The 16,517-nt window shown below is 41.0% G+C and overlaps 1 protein-coding gene across 1 annotated transcript; it reads right to left on the bottom strand.

Annotated features, from left to right (window-relative positions):
• Positions 1–1,498: 1,498 nt before the first annotated feature.
• Positions 1,499–13,218, bottom strand: LOC107389624 (zinc finger protein 572). The gene is made up of 2 exons (XM_015965858.3): positions 12,946–13,218; positions 1,499–4,169 (listed from the first exon to the last, which is right to left on the bottom strand). Exons 1-2 carry the CDS (start codon positions 12,947–12,949, stop codon positions 3,223–3,225), a joined length of 951 nt encoding a protein of 316 aa, XP_015821344.1. The 5' UTR covers positions 12,950–13,218; the 3' UTR covers positions 1,499–3,222.
• Between the last annotated feature and the right edge of the window lie 3,299 nt (positions 13,219–16,517).

Raw genomic sequence — 16,517 nt, forward strand, 5'->3', positions numbered from 1 at the left:
CGATAATATTTCACAGTGCATTTAGTGCGAACCACGGCCTTAGGTGATGTGTTAAAAATGCCCAGGTCCATACTTAGAGCACCATGTGAGCACCTGTGTGTGTACACGCGCTTGTATATGTAAGGTTTCTCTATAGGAGCGTCCAATGGTGAGTGTGAGGGGCCACAGACCTGACGATGTGTGGAAGATGGAGGAGTTCCAAGCCCTAGAGATTCAAGGGTCTCCCCTGAGCGCTGGAACCCCAGGGAGACAGAGCAGGCATCGTATGGCCTAAACCAGCTGACGCCACCACACATATCACATCACATTTCACTTTGACAGGTCTTCACAAACTCTACACCAGAATTCCTGAACAGATGAACAAGACCACAGTTCGTGGATATAATTGTCAGGAATGTTGTCTGTGCAGTATTTACAGGTGTCAGACGGCCCAAACCCCATCCTGAACATCTGAGGACCTGTTTAATGTACCCTGTGCAGAAATGTGCATGGAATAAATAGCAAATTGGGGTTCCTGGTCATTTTAAAAGATTTTAAACAACTTTGAGACTAGAAATTCTGGTCAAAGCTAACTGATCCACCTACCGTTTGTCGAAATGATTTGCTCTTGAATCGTCTATTTTGAACAGTGTCTTATGTGTATTGGTGAAATTCTGGTGATACGATGCATATCACAATACAGGGTAGACGATACAATGTATCACAATTTATTGCGATGCATTCAGTCAGATCATATTAGCAATTGTTATTGACTAGATTTATATTAGGAATATTCAATAAATAGTCCAAACTGGTCCAAACTGATACATAACATGTTTAACACAAGGTATCTGAACCATGATAGAGGGATTTACATTTCAATGGTGAAAACAAAACCCATTGCACACTGCTGCCAGTTAGCGGTCGGCATTTGAATTGCACCAAAAAAAAAGAAAATACACAAACGTTTGCATGTAAATTCTTCCAAAAATTAGATACATGGCTTTTGAATATCAATGTAATATCGCTGGAAAAAATATCACAATATATTGCCATATCGATATTTTCTTACATCCTTAGTGTTTTATATACTTTAGATAGGGAGCCTAAGTCACACTTTTTAACTTTTTGCGAGGGCTTTACAAAGATCAACATTAATAAAGGATATGGGGCAATAGCTGGTAGGCAATATGGGATCTTTGCGAGACTAATGTTGGCTGAATGCATGTTCAGCTGTAGCCTTTAATTTCTCTCATCTTTCTGAAGGATGTTGGAGGCAGAATAATCCAGAAGGCTTTATGCTCTTAAAAACACATTGAATTGTGTTTTTGTATGAAATGTGCAATACAAATGAAGCTGCTTTGTCAGTAAATATCTAAGATTTACAGAATCCCTGCATTCTTTCTATCAAGTGTTTGAGCCTGAACTCTACTGGAAGCTGCTTCAGGATGATGCAGTTAAGGTGTTGAGAAGAATCTTGGTGTGTAGGTCTGCAGTGTCAGACAAAGAAACCACGTAGTAGTTTTTCATCAACTGGGTCTTTATTTCTGTTAATGACAAATTACAAGATTAATGAAATCATTGAAGTATTCTGATAATTACAACAATTTAAATCTCTAATTTCTGTTTTAAACATCTTCAGCAACTCAACTACCTGAAACAGGAGAAAAACGTCAGCCAATACTCATTTGGTCTGATTGCATTTTATGTATTATAATTTAACATGAATAGTTGAACATAGAGCTTTGTAATATGGCTCATGTATGAAACTTGTTAATATCTAACAAAAATGTTTTCGTGTCCTATCAGTAAAAACCAAGTCCAGCTAATTTAAGCACAAAATGGCCAGAGGTGTTCTGAATGTTCCTTAGTATAAATGCAAGGATGTGGGGGTGTCAGTGTCCCCAATCACAGCAGACTGGGGAACAACCATAGTAGAGTATGTTCATCCTGCAGCTTTTAAAAAATATTTATAATCAGGGATGTCCCGATCCGATCACATGATCGGAAATCGGCCCCGATCACGTGGTTTCAGACTGATCGGGACTCGGGCTTTACTTCCCGATCCAAGCCCCGATCCGGACTTGGATACTGGGTTCAAATTACAGGAGAGCAACTTGGTTCTCCTAAAGGTTGTCAGGTACCCATGATGCACTTAACTTACACACCCAGAAGGAGCACAAAAGAGATCCAGTTTCTACCTATATTATATTATTTATGTGGACTCAGCGTAGCGGGGATTCTTTTGGGCAGAGACGCAGAGAGCGGCAGGCAGACCGCTGATTATTCATGATCTCCAGCTGCGGTCTGCACACGGCCACAGTAACATTTTCTGTTTCTAAGTGGCGTCATCAAAAATATATATTTAACACACAGTCATTCGTGTCCGTTCATTTTCTCTCTGGTAAGTTCTGTCTGGATTTGAGCATGACGTGTGGACGCGCTTGCACTGCAGCGCTCGTCACTGGCGCAGCCGGGCAGCGCGGCGCACACTCCGCTTTTTAGCGGTCAATAGATCAATTTGATCTGCTGGTTAAAAAGTTACTTGTGAGGTATACAAGATGGAAGCAGGCAGGAGTTTTTCTGGAGGACTGGGAGATGCAGGAAGATCAGGGACAGACAGGACAGGAAGACAGGAAAATAAAAACCAAGAAAACTAAACAAAGTTCTTAAATAAATAAAATGTAGGTAGACTGATCCCACTACACGTTTGTACCTGTATAAAGCAATAACTTATCAGCATGTAGTATTTATGTATTTGATACAATTTAGATCATCTTCTAAACTCCATCCCATGCCCAGGGACGTATCTAAGCATTTTGGGGGCCGAGGCAAAATAGACCCCTCCCCAGGTATTTTAAGTTGAAGTGCGATCTGTTTTTATATTAGACTTTTTATATTTGCAATTCAGTCCAAAAGTGAAGAATTTATGTTATTTATTGATTGTTTAAGCTACCTCACAGAAGTGATCTGTTGTTAAAAATTAAAATAAAAAGGTAATTAAATAAAAAATAAGGAACATTCTGGAACCGTTTCTTCCCCTTTTTTAATGTATCGACAGTATCGGATCGGACTCGGTATCGGCAGATTCTCAAAATCAAATGACTCGGAGGCAAAAAAAACCTGATCAGGACATCCCTATTTATATTATTTGGTTTCCTTTTCCAGACTAACTGGTGTTCAGGCACATTGTCTGAGAATGTTAGCTGCGTGAGTTGTGTTATTTATTTCATGAATAAATTCTTAAATGTGAATCTTCATGTGCGAAGTAAAAGATGATAACTGGCTGAATCTCTTTCCACAGATCAAACATAGAAAAGACTTCTCGTCTTTGTGAGTCGTCATGTGTTTGGTCAAGGAACCTCTCTGAGCAAAACACCTGCCGCACGTTTCACATGGATATGGCTTCTCACCTGTGTGAGTTCTCAGGTGAATTGTCAATTGACCACTTCGAGAGAAACATTTACCACAAAAATCACATGGGTAGGGCTTCTCGCCTGTGTGAGTTCTCATGTGAACAGTCAGTTTACTACTCTGGGAGAAACATTTACCACAAATTTCACATGGATACGGTTTCTCACCCGTGTGAGTTCTCATGTGATCAGTCACCTCACTGGTCCGAGAGAAACATTTACCACAAGCTTCACATGAATATGGCTTCTCACCTGTGTGAGTTCTCATGTGAACTGTCAAGTGACTATTTTTAGAGAAACATTTGCCACACGTTTCACATGAATACGGCTTCTCACCTGTGTGAGTTCGCACGTGAACAATCAAGTGACTACTCTTAGAGAAGCACTTCCCACAAGTTTCACATGAATATGGCCTCTCACCTCCATGAGTCTTCTTATATATTTTTAGTTTGGGGCAGTCTTTGGTTTTTTTACGTCTTTTATTTTGTTTTAGTTCTTCATCGCTGTTTGATTCTGAGTCTTTGTTCCTGCGTCCATCGTGATCTTGGTTCTCAGCTTCTGTAGAACCCTGACACAAGTCTGATTCTCCAGAAGAAGACGTCCCCATGAAGGGAACACTTTCTTCATGCTGACTGATGCAGAGTTCCTGCTGTTCCTCTTTGATCAGTGAAGGTTCTGGTTCTTCCTGGTCCAAACTGGAGGTTGACTCCTGGCTACAGAGCTGCTCGTCAGTCAGTTCCGCCTCCTCCTCTTTTATGACATAATGCAGTGGGAATTCTGCACATACAAACAGATCAAACAGAATGCTGACATGTGACAATAAGGAAACACAACAATGTAAAAGTGGGAGTTATTGAAAAGGCTGATGGTGCTCGGGCTGCTATAGTTCGATATACGTCTCGATATCTTTCTCCCAGTAAAGTTTTTACAGTCAGTAAAGTATTCAATTCAAGTTTACTTATATAGCGCCAAATCACCACAAGTCGTCTCAAGGACCTCCACACAGTAAACATTCCAATTCAGGTTAGTTCATTAAGCCAATCAGAAAAAAGTTTCCTATATAAGGAACCCAGCAGGTTGCATCAAGTCACTGACTAGTGTGAGTGACTTTACGGCAATCCTCATACTAAGCAAGCATTTAGCGACAATGGAGAGGAAAAACTCCCTTTTAACAGGAAGAAACCTCCAGAGGATCCTGGCTCAGTATAAGCAGCCATCCACCACGACTCACTGAGGATCGTATGTAAGTAACACACAAACACTTTTGTTTAGAATATATTAAAAATCTATTTAAAGTAATTAAATTTCGTATGTGACAACTAGAGTTGGGGCCGTATCATTTCATTCAGCATATTCAAGTAAATTTTACTAACCCAGAAAAAAACTGATGTCATAATTTCATGACAAATAAATCCACTATACAGCAGATTACACTCACTTTGAAGCACAAATGTATTAAAGACATAAAGGAAACATGGCTGGAATCTCACAGTATTCACTCATTCCACAAAGACTTCCGCCTTTCCCGGGATCCACCAATTTCCCTTTCTTATTCACTTTCTCTCTCCTTGTCCTCACATTTTTTAATCACAATGGTTTATTTATTTTAGTCATTTTAAACTTATATATATTTTAAAATGCTCTTGAAAATTCTGCCCCTGATGGAGCTGTCCATGGTCTCAACAGTGAAATGCAGTGGGTAGGAGGGTATTTTTAAGATGGAGGTCATCTTTCCCGTCATCCTCCTTTCACACATCTCCACAGCTGAATCCAGCGGGCAGCTCAGAACCGAGCTAGCTTTGTTAAATAGCACCATAACAGACCACAGTTCAAATGTAAAGTTAAAGTCCATAGTCATCATCACACACGGGTGAAATTCATCTCCAGTGGAGAGGAGCAGTGAGCTGCAGAGGTGGCTGCGCTCGGGAACTATTTGGTGGTTTAACCCCCAATCCAACCGCTTAAAGCTGAGTGTCAAGCAGGGAGGCATTGGGTCCCATTTTAAAAATCTTTAGTATGACCCGACGGGAATCGAACCCTGACCTCCCAGTCCCAGGGAGGACACTAGGGATGTCAATCTCAGAGCAACGATTTGATTCGATTCCGATTCTCGGGGTGCTGATTCGATTCAGAATCGATTCTCGATTAAAATCGATTCACAATAAATATTAACAAAGAGTGTCAGTTCCAGGATTAATTACTTTGTTGTGCAAGTTAGTTAAAGCTATGGGAAACTTTTTATTTTACTTTAAACTGGTCATGCTAAAAGAAAAGCTAATTTACAAGGTAAAATAAAGTGATTTTAAAAGTGTTGACTGAAACAATCTTTTGACCAAAAGGCAACATTTATTTTTGCTTACCTTGTAAAATATAACAAATCTTTAGTTACCTAACAGTAGCTTTGAAAGTAATACGGTCAAATACTTTTTAAGTATCTGTGAACAAGTTTAACATTTGAGTCCTCAACCTGTTTAAAAAAAGTGCCTTAGATATCTTACAAAGGAAAATGTTTTCTCTCATTTATCAATAACTTCAAATAAATACATGAGTAATCCTGAGTACTCATTTATCAACTTAGAAAATAAACATGAGAATATCTCAAATTTCCGAGTATGGAAAAAAAATTACATTCTAGTCCCCACTTATCAGCAGATTCAAAAATAAATCATACCTATTAATGGGACTGCAAAAGTAAACGGAGTACTAACTCTCCTAACAAAGACCAAAAAAACATACAAAAGAGAATCCCAAACCTGTAACATGCCAAACATTTGAGTTCCTGGAATCGATTCTGAATCTTTATAAATAAGAATCCCGATTCAGACTTGAATCAATTTTTTTCAGCACCTCTAGCGGACACCCTACCACTAGGCCACTGAGCTGGTCTAAATTCATGTAATCTACATAGACATGAAATTGCATCACTGCAATTGTCTTTTACTTACAAAATGACCTGACATTTTGCACTGAAACTTTTAACTGTGGGAATTGATGTATCCCAGAAGCGGCTTGTGGCAAAAATCAAACCCGATCCTGTCTTTAGCGGCATGGCACTCTGCTTCTAGGACGTGTCAGGATTTTCCTATAGCGTTTCACCTTCTATTTTCTATCAGAAGCTAATGGTGTAGGTGACTATTTTCATATTCAGGCTGCATGAAAAACTAGAGAGACTGATTATAATCATTAACTAAAAATGGTTGTTCGGTGTTTGCAACTCTCTTTTCCATCACATGAAATATTTAGTTGGCACACACTACAAGTGTCTATCTGTAAATTCATTTTGTGTTGCTTTCCCAGTTCCATTTTTCTTTGGGTCTTGTATTTACACAATATGTAGAAGGAAAAAATATAATTTCTATAGCACCTCTCAAGATAAAAATCACGAGGCGCTTCACAAAAACTGTAAAGATATAAAAAATAATTTAGAAAATGGCTAAAAATATATTTAAAATGAAAAAAAAAATAGACAACTGTGATTAAAAAATGTTAAGAAAGAGAGCGTGAACAGGAAAGAGGGAAATCAGTAGATCCTGAGGAAGGTGGAATAGGTGGGGAGAGCAGAATAAAGAGAGAGTGGTGATGAAGGTCATACCAAAACCAGCTTGAACAAGTGAGTCTTCAGCTGCTTTTTAAAGGAGACCACTGAGTCCACTGATCTCAGGCTCAGGGGGAGAGAGTTCCAGAGTCTGGGGGCCACAGCAGCAAATGATCTGTCACCTTTGGTCTTTAGCCTGGTGCTGCACAACCAGTAGACTTTGGTCACTGGACCTCAGGGACCTGCTAGGAGTGTAGGGACTAAGAAGATCACCAATTTAAGATGGTGCTTGTCCATGTAAGGCCCTATAGACCAGAACCAGGATCTTGAAATGAACCCTGAAGTTGACTGGCAGCCAGTGAAGCTGGAGGAGAAGCGGGGTGATGTGGGTGTGTTTGGAGGACTTGGTCAGAAGCCGAGCACAGGCATTCTGAACCACCTGTAGACGGTTCAGGGAGGTTCTGCTCAGACACGTGAAAAGAGAGTTACAGTAGTCTAAGCGTGAGGAGATGAAGGTGTGGATAACTGTCTCAAGTTCAGAGCGAGACAGAATGGGACTCAGCTTAGCAATGTTCCTGAGATGGAAGAAGGAAAAGCAAACAAGAGAACTGACATGAGAATCCAGGGTGAGAGCTAGGTCAAAGGTCATGCCAAGATTCCTGACAGAAGGCTTGGTGTGAGAAGCAAGCTGACCAAGAGTGTCTCTGACTTTGGGAACCAGCTTGTCTGGGGCACAGATGAGGATCTCAGTCTTATCTTCATTCAGCTGAAGAAAGCTCCCAGCCATCCAGGTTTGCCAGGCACGGCATTCCACACATTGTGGTGAGTGACAACGGACCGTGTTTCAGTAGCAGAGAATGGAAAGAGTTTACAAAGCAGTTTGACTTTCGCCACGTCACATCAAGTCCACATTACACACAGTCAAATGGACAGGCAGAAAAGGGCGTTCACATTCTGAAGCAACTGCTCAAGAAAGCAGCCAACAGTAGAGCCGTTTAAAATAATCATATAATCGATGCATTGCGATGCGGACATAACTGATTATGCATCGATGCAGAAGCGCCCTATAATCGATTATAACATAATGTTTGTTTTCCAACCGCAACATGAATCTTTTAGCCTAGCATCGGCTGATTTTGTCCCTTGCTTCATACGTCATAATGGAGCGACGAATGCAGCTGCGCACTGGCGCCTTTGCGGTCATGGCGGAACAAAGCTCCGAGTTAGCGTTACAGATAAAAGACCCTCTAAAGACACTGAAAGCAGACATATGGAGCCGTTTTGGATTTTACCAACAATCAGGGAGACATGATTTGGACATGTCATATGCCGTGTGTAAAACCTGCCACAGCAAGATTAAATACGTCGGGAACACCACCAATTTAAGGAATCATGTTAGCCGTTTCCACCCTGAGTTGCTAACAATAACACCGGCTGTTGAACCGCCCAGCCCTGCGCAGCCAAGAATTGATGCGGCTCTCTCAATAATACCTCCCAACTTGGAAAAAGGGAAGAAAATAACCCAGGCTGTGGGGGCTTTCATTGCGAAGGATTTACGACCGTATTCTGTCGTGGAAAACCCTGGGTTCAAACACATGTTAAAGACACTGGAGCCACGATACAAGGTCCCTGCACGTAGCCACTTCGCAGAACAGGTAATTCCTGCACTGTATGATGAAACCAAAGCCAAGATATTAACCTCCATGAGCAAAGCTAATTTAGTAGCAATAACATGCGATTCCTGGACTTCAGTGGCAACAGAGTCCTATATTACAGTGACGGCACACTACATGAGCGAGGACTGGCAGATTATTTCCCACGTGCTGCAGACGAGAGCTGTTTATGAGTCTCACACAGGTGCACATCTGGCAGAGCTACTTTCAGATGTTGTTTCAGAGTGGCAGCTGTCAGATAAAGATATTGTCCTGGTTACAGACAACGCTTCAAACATGATTCTTGCAGCTCAAATCAGAAAATTCAAACATGTCAGATGCTTTGCTCACACATTGAACCTGGCATCACAGCGTGGGCTTCGAGTTGCATCGCTTACCAGGCTTCTGGGAAGAATCAGACGTATATCCACATTCTTCCATCGTAGCACAACAGCAAGCCACTGTTTAAAGGTAAATCAGAAATGCTTGGGTCTGAAAAATCAAAAACTACTCACAGATGTACCAACAAGGTGGAACAGTTCCTACGACATGGTCCAGAGGTTTTTGGAACAGCAACCTGCCATTTGTGCCACCTTGTTGTCACCGGAAGTTAGAAAAGGAGAGTCTGACATCTGCACGCTCAACGAGACAGATGTATCTAACGCTGAAGACGCTGTCAGTGCATTAAAAGCAATGAAAGATGCAACCACACTAATATCTGAGGAAAGCAATCCAACCATCTCCTTGATTGCTCCACTCAAGGCACAACTTCTCCAAAACATGACCAGCAGCATCAGCGACTCACCCATGATTCACGACATCAAGAATGCTGTCAGAACAGATCTCATGCACAGGTACAGCTCTGAGGCAGAGAAGAAAATGCTTTGTACAGCCTCGGCCCTGGATCCCCGCTTTAAGGGATTACCTTTCCTGACAGAGAAGGAGCGATCAGATGTCTACAGAGAAGTGACTGAGGAGGCAACATGTTTGGAGGTAAATTCATCACTTTCTTTTTGAATTAACATATACATTTCTGTATAATATTCTTAATAATTTGTCATGTTTGGTGTTGTAAGTAATTATTTACATTAGCATAAAATGAGTAAATCCACCGGAATGCTTTTATCATAATAAAAATAAATATTATGATAATAAGGTACATCAACATTTTCAAAAGTGTGATTAATCATTAAATATTTTAAAATATTGAAAGCCATACAATTTAGACAGACTAGTAAGTTCCCTATCAGATAAAATAATGATTTTTTATTTTTTCCCTAAACAGCAGGAGTGTATTCTGGCCATGCACCCAAAAGTTCCGGTGCAACCCGAAGTTCAGAAGGATGGAACCTCGGCAGACGATCCCTCGGCTGCTAAAAGAAAGCCTACATCATTACTTGTGAGCTTGCTGGGACAGTCTTTCAATGATGTTGAGGTTAGTGAAGAATCCAAGACCCCCTATGTCAGAGCTGAAGAGGAAATGGATAATTATTTGAAAACGTCATCATTGCCCCTGTCTGAGGACCCTTTAAACTGGTGGAGGGTACACAAGGTTGCATTTCCTCTCCTGGCTCGACTGTCAAAACGATACCTTTGCATCCCTGGAACAAGTGTATCTGCAGAACGTGTTTTCTGCACTGCTGGAGACATTGTCACGGCCAAAAGATCTACTCTCAAACCACAGCATGTAGATCAACTGGTGTTTTTGCACAAAAACCTTCAACTTCCAAATGTTAACTAGTCATCATTATTACTTTTCAGTACATCTTCTTAAATTCAAACAAATGTTAAAATGTTTGCACTTTTTGTTGTCCCAAGGACTGTTATGTATTATTCGTGGGTTTTCCAAAATATGCCAGTATTGGTAGATTTTGCAAACATCTGAAGAACACGTTTCTTTCCCCCCACACAGCCTGAGAAGTGAATGTCAAATAAGGAGATATTTTTTATGTTCTTAAGTCCTCTTAAATTTAAAGTTTTGTACTTTTGTATAAGGAATGTTATCACAGGAGAGAATACTTTCCAAATAATTATTTCTCATTTACGGTTGTTCAGAGTTTTAAATATTTTGTTAGCATCTACAGAACATGTTTTTCCGACAGCCTGAGACATTATTGTTTAATGAGGAAAGAGATTTTTTTTTTGCTGTGCAATCCTCTTAAATGCAAACTAAAGCTTCAAATGTTTTGTACTTTTACACTGTCCCAAGGACTGTTATCAGAAAGCTGTTTACTGCATATTTATGCAAATAAAAGTTTTTGTTAAATAAAAAAGCAAATGTCTAACATATATTTATTGATGACATGAAATCCACATGAAATAATCGTGATGCATCGTGATGCATCGAGATATCGAATCGAATTGAATCGCTGACACAATAATCGTAATCGCATCGAATCGTGAGACTAGTGAAGATTCACACCTCTAGCCGACAGCAGCTCGGATCCATACTTAGCACTGTCGAGTTACCGTGCTCCAGTGCAGATTGTCCCCAGCAGAGCTGCTAATGAACAGAAAGCTGCACACAACACTTCCAAGCTACTCGAATGCTATTGTATGCAAGAAACATGCCAAACTGAAGAACAGGCTGAACAAACAGAAAGTGAGACAGAAGACATTTTATGATATTTCAGCCAAGCCGCTGACTCCCCTGACTAACAGTGACACAGTCAGGATTGAAGACGAGGCTGGGTGGAATACAAAGGGAATGGTTTTACAAGAAGTGGCCCCAAGACCATCTGCAGTTAAAACAGAGGATGGGCAGACTCTCAGGCGCAATCGTCGCTGTCTGCTGAAGGTTCCACAATCATCCAGCGAGGCAAGTGATGCCTATTCTGAGACATCTGCAACCACACTTCCTGTGGACTGCAATGCAAACCTTTCTTCAGACAAACCAGAACTAAGAAGGTCCAGACGGGAAATAAAGAAACCTGACAGGCTGGACTTGTAGAGAGAGAAAAAAATAATAATACATGAGGGGTTTTGTGATATCTGTTGATTTGCTGATATGTTTACATTGTTTATAATGTGTTATAAAAAATAATAATTACCTTGTAATGTTAACCAGGGTTGAGAGTCACCTCAAAGAAAAGGGGATGTTATGAGCAGTAGTTATTGCAATGTGTTAACACTAGAGGTCCCTCTAAGACAGGCCACAAGGATGATGTTACCAGAAATAGTGAAGCACAGAAACGGAAGTTAGCAGTGTGTGTGTGTGTGTGTGGAAAAAAAGGTTCATCTTGTTCAACTATCAGCCTGGTTTACAGAGGTGCTGAAAAAAATCGATTCAAGTCTGAATCGGGATTCTTATTAATAAAGATTCAGAATCGATTCACAAAGGTTCAGAATCGATTCCAAGAACTCAAATATTTGGCATGTTACAGGTTTGAGGTGTACTTTTTTTTATCTTATTTAGGAGAGTCAGTACTCCGTTTACTTTTGTGGTCCCATAAATTGAGATGATTTCTGTTTGAATCTGCTGATAAGAGGGCACTTGAATGTAATTTTTTCCATACTCAGAAATTTGAGATATTCTCATATTTATTTTCTAAGTTGATAAATGAGTACTCAGGATTACTCATGTAACTTGTTTCTACACATACTTGAAAAGTATTTGACCGTATTACTTTCAAAGCTACTGTTAATAACTAGTGATTTGTTATATTTTACAAGGTAAGCAAAAATAAATGTTGCCTTTTGGTCAAAAGATTGCTTCTGTTTACAGTTTTAGAATCACTTTATTTTACATTGTAAATTTGCATTTTTGGAGCATGACCAGTTTAAAGTCAAATAAGCTTTAATAAAGCCCATAGCTTTAACTAACTTGTACAACAAAGTAGTTCATCCTGGAGCTGACACTCTTTGTTAATACGGATTGTGAATCGATTTAAATTAAGAATCGATTCTGAATCGAATCATGAGTTGCTCTAAGATTCACATCCCTAATGGTTTATGTGCAAAGACAACGAACACAACACACACCAGCCTAAAATGCACGATTCGTGCACGTGGAGGATCGTGTGCGTTTCAGGTGTTTAAAATGATACATTTTTACACAACCTTTAATTCATTGGTAGCCATCGGCAGGGGGAAGTTGAGATGGTTCTAAAGGTCCGTGACTAGGAGCCCAATCTTTTATATTTAAATAAAATAGCATAATTGGTACATTTTCGCCCCAAATCCCTGGCCATCTGTATGTGAAGAACGTTTCATGCAATTCTGCCAAGTAAAATGTTGCAGAAAAGCCATTTCATACTGAACCGTTGACTATCTGTGCTTCTAACGAACCCTTCCCCTGAGACTGTGCCCTCGGTAAAGCCCATAACATCTATGGAAGAACCACACGAGTCCCGCTGGTGAAACATACCCATTCTGTGCAGGTCTGCGGTTTCCAGCTCACATCCAGCCGTCACCGATCTCTTCCACGGACTGGTCACTGGACGATGAGTTTTTACAAACTGTAAATAATTTTTTAGCAGCAGCAGGTATTCTCTTGCTGAACAACCCTCCCATGGACTAAAATGAAGAAATGAATGCTGCAGAGACTCAAATGTTCACCTCATATCAAAACAACAAAAAGCTAACCTTGCTAAAGGCTCTCCACGCGCGACGTCATTTGATATCGTAGGATGTCCACGGAAGGTCCCGCCTTTCTCGCCTCTGATTGGCTAGACAGGCTCTACTCAGATTGGCTATTTCATTTAGCAGCAACCCGTCTTCCCTAGTGCATATTGTCCTCTTGACGCCAGCAGAACAGCTGGTTTTGGGAGTTTTGTAAAGAAAATATTACCTTACCTCTATAATACCGATTCTGTCTTGTTATGCGAAATAGTTTTTTCCGTTTCTTTTATCAAAAGACACCCAAATAACGTAAAATGTGAACATAAATCTTGTATTCATCTCACTTGTCTCTCAGGCATTGAGGTTATCCTATTATATGTGTGTGCCTTACCTGGGTATGAAATAAACTGCCCTATTTTACCCAGCTGTGAGCAGCAGGTATTTTCCCCTTCTAAAATAATGTAAATGGTGAAATATGTCTGTTGTGCATGATCAGCTTTGAATTAAATTTTGATTAAATGATAAACATTTAAACAGATTATGTGCTCTAACTTGTAAACAGGCTTAATCTATTAAAGTGAAGCCATAAAATAGCCTGTGGTAATAAGATAACCTCATCTTACATTGTGATAAATGCAACAAAATGTATTTCAAGTACACATTTTACGTTTTTCGGGTTCTTTTACAAAACAAACTGGAAATGGTTTGCTGCAAAACAGGGCTGAATGGTTATTAAGGTGCTAAGTAAAAAAAACAACAAAAGATCCATCTGCAAAAACGCTGCAGCGTTACATGAAATAACCAATCGTAGGAGAGCCCTTCCAGCCAATCAGAGGCGAGAAAGGCGGGCCCTTCCTTGGACATCCTACGATTCCAAATGACACTCACCGGAAAATCTTCTTCGACGGTTTGGTGGTTGGATAACAATCACGTTGTGCTGTACCGCTACCAACTGGCCTGGAGTGTGCAGCAGTATTCGATCACACCCCCCCACCCTTAGCTCCACCTCTTTTTGTATTTGTGGATGGTCTGGGCGTAACGTATCGCCATAGTAACGAGACCAAGCCAACACTGAAGAGGCTAAACTTGCAGTTCCACCCTTATACACTAGGGTCTGGGAGCAGATGTGAGCAAATCCTCATTGACTCCCATGTTAATGCTAATTTCACAGCAGAAACAAACATGTTCACAGCCTGGTTAAAAAACATTTTAGGTTTAATAGATCTAGTTTACATTCATGACTACTCTGAGGGGGGTGAATTTTTTGTAACTCTTCTGTTCATGTGGACTTTAATGCTCAAAATTCAGAATAATTAATGAGCATCAGAGCCACGTGACTTCAGAGCTAGCTCTGGAGAAAGGCCTCAGCCTCGGCCTCACGTTAATAGATGTTCGGCCATTTCACTTAACCCACCTTGCCTGCTGGTGGTGATCGGAGGGACCGGTGGAGCCTGTGTATGGCAGCCTCGCCTCTGTCAGTGTACCCCAGGGCAGCTGTGGCTACATCGTAGCTCATCCCCACCAGCGTGTGAATGTGTGTGTGAATGGGTGAATGACTAATTGATGTCAGCACGGGGGTGCCGCACGGGACAGTTCTATCACCCTTCCTCTTCACCCTTTACACATCTGACTTCATGTACAAGTCTCAGTCTTGCCATCTGCAGAAATTCTCTGATGACTCTGCCATTGTGGGCTGTATCAGGGATGGTCAGGAGGTGGAGTACAGGAGTGTGGTGGACAGCTTTGTGGAGTGGTGTGAGCTAAACAACCTACAACTTAACATCACAAAGACTAAAGAACTGATTATGGACTTTAGGAAGCAGGCCCCACCTCCTACTCCTGTCACCATAAGAGGGGCTGACGTTGAGATCGTTGAGGACTACCGGTACCTGGGTGTACACTTGGACTGTAAACTGGACTGGACTAAGAACACCAATGCCATCTTCAAAAAAGGGCAGAGTCGGCTTTTCCTACTGAGGCGGCTCAGGTCCTTCAATGTTGGTAGGAAAATGCTGACCATGTTCTATCACTCGGCATTGGAGAGCGTTGTGTTCTTTGCAGCTGTGTGCTGGGGCAGTGGGGTGAAGATAGCTGATGCCAACCGGCTGAACAAGCTGATTAGAAGGGCTGGGTCTGTCCTGGGTGTTAGACTGGAGAACCTGGAGGAGGTGTCTGAGAGGAGAATGCTAAAAAAGCTTCTCTCTATCATGAACAACCCCTCCCACCCCATGCACGCCCACATGATGGACCATCGAAGCACACGCAGCAAAAGACTCATTGCCCCGAAATGCAGAACTGACCGCCACAGGAAATCCTTCGTACCGGTGGCAATAGGATTGTTTAACTCTTCCTCACGCTGTAGGTGATTCTCCAAATACTATTACCTTGGTTATTCTGTGCCCTCACCGACTGTGCAATATTACCCAAGAGTTCTGATTGTAAAATGTTTTTATCCCCCCCATCATATCATATGCTGCTACAAACCCATATTCTTTTACACAATACTTTAATCACTTTTGTGAATCGCCTGCACCAACGGCTTAACTATTTATTCACAAGGATGCAGTCATGTATTTAATTATTGAGATATGCGATTGTTTGTTTTGCACTATCCTACATGGTACTACTGTAGATCTTTCTTTTTTTTTATGAATATATTGTATATCATATTTCTATTTCACCTGTTCCTTTGTCTCTCCAACTGCTTTGAGCATGTACATGACACAAGAATTTCCCTCGGGATAAATAAAGTTGTTCTCATTCTTATTCTTATTCTTAATTGTGTTGTAAAGCGCCTTGGGGGGTTCCAGGACTCTAGAAGGCGCTATATCAAATACAGACCACAGGTCATTTCGACTGTTGGAACTTTAGTTTTGTCTGTATGTTCGTGTTTGGATGTTAATCGTGGAATTAGTTGGACAAAAAGGCAAGCTGTGGTTAATAACAGACTATCCAAGCAGCTCCTGCTTCTTTTTATCAGTCAGTAAAATTATATTTCTGTACATAATTTAGCTGGTTGAATGGGGGGAATGCTGTCATTTAACTGCTTGGTCAAACATGATAGTGGGGCTGCATAAGAACCTTGAGCGAGTGCCCAGCTTCTCCTGTCTCCTGTCTGAGAATAACAGGTGGCTGGCTTTTCCATTTTCCCAGGTTAGCCGGGCTGGCTCCAAAGCGAGGCTGTAGTCATGCTGGTCAATGGTGGATCTCTGAGTGAGACCATGGAAACACTTCAGCTCTTTTTGTTGACGCTGCTTCACTTTTGAGTTGCTTAACTGCGTTTATCTTGCTGAAAAAGCCTGGAAAAACTCAGTTAACTTCGGGTTAGCATGTTGCAAATGTCCCACTGATCTCCAGATCAGAGAAGGGACATGTCGG

Source organism: Nothobranchius furzeri, chromosome 14 (assembly GCF_043380555.1).
Source record: "Nothobranchius furzeri strain GRZ-AD chromosome 14, NfurGRZ-RIMD1, whole genome shotgun sequence".
Classification (NCBI taxonomy): Eukaryota; Metazoa; Chordata; class Actinopteri; order Cyprinodontiformes; family Nothobranchiidae; genus Nothobranchius; species Nothobranchius furzeri.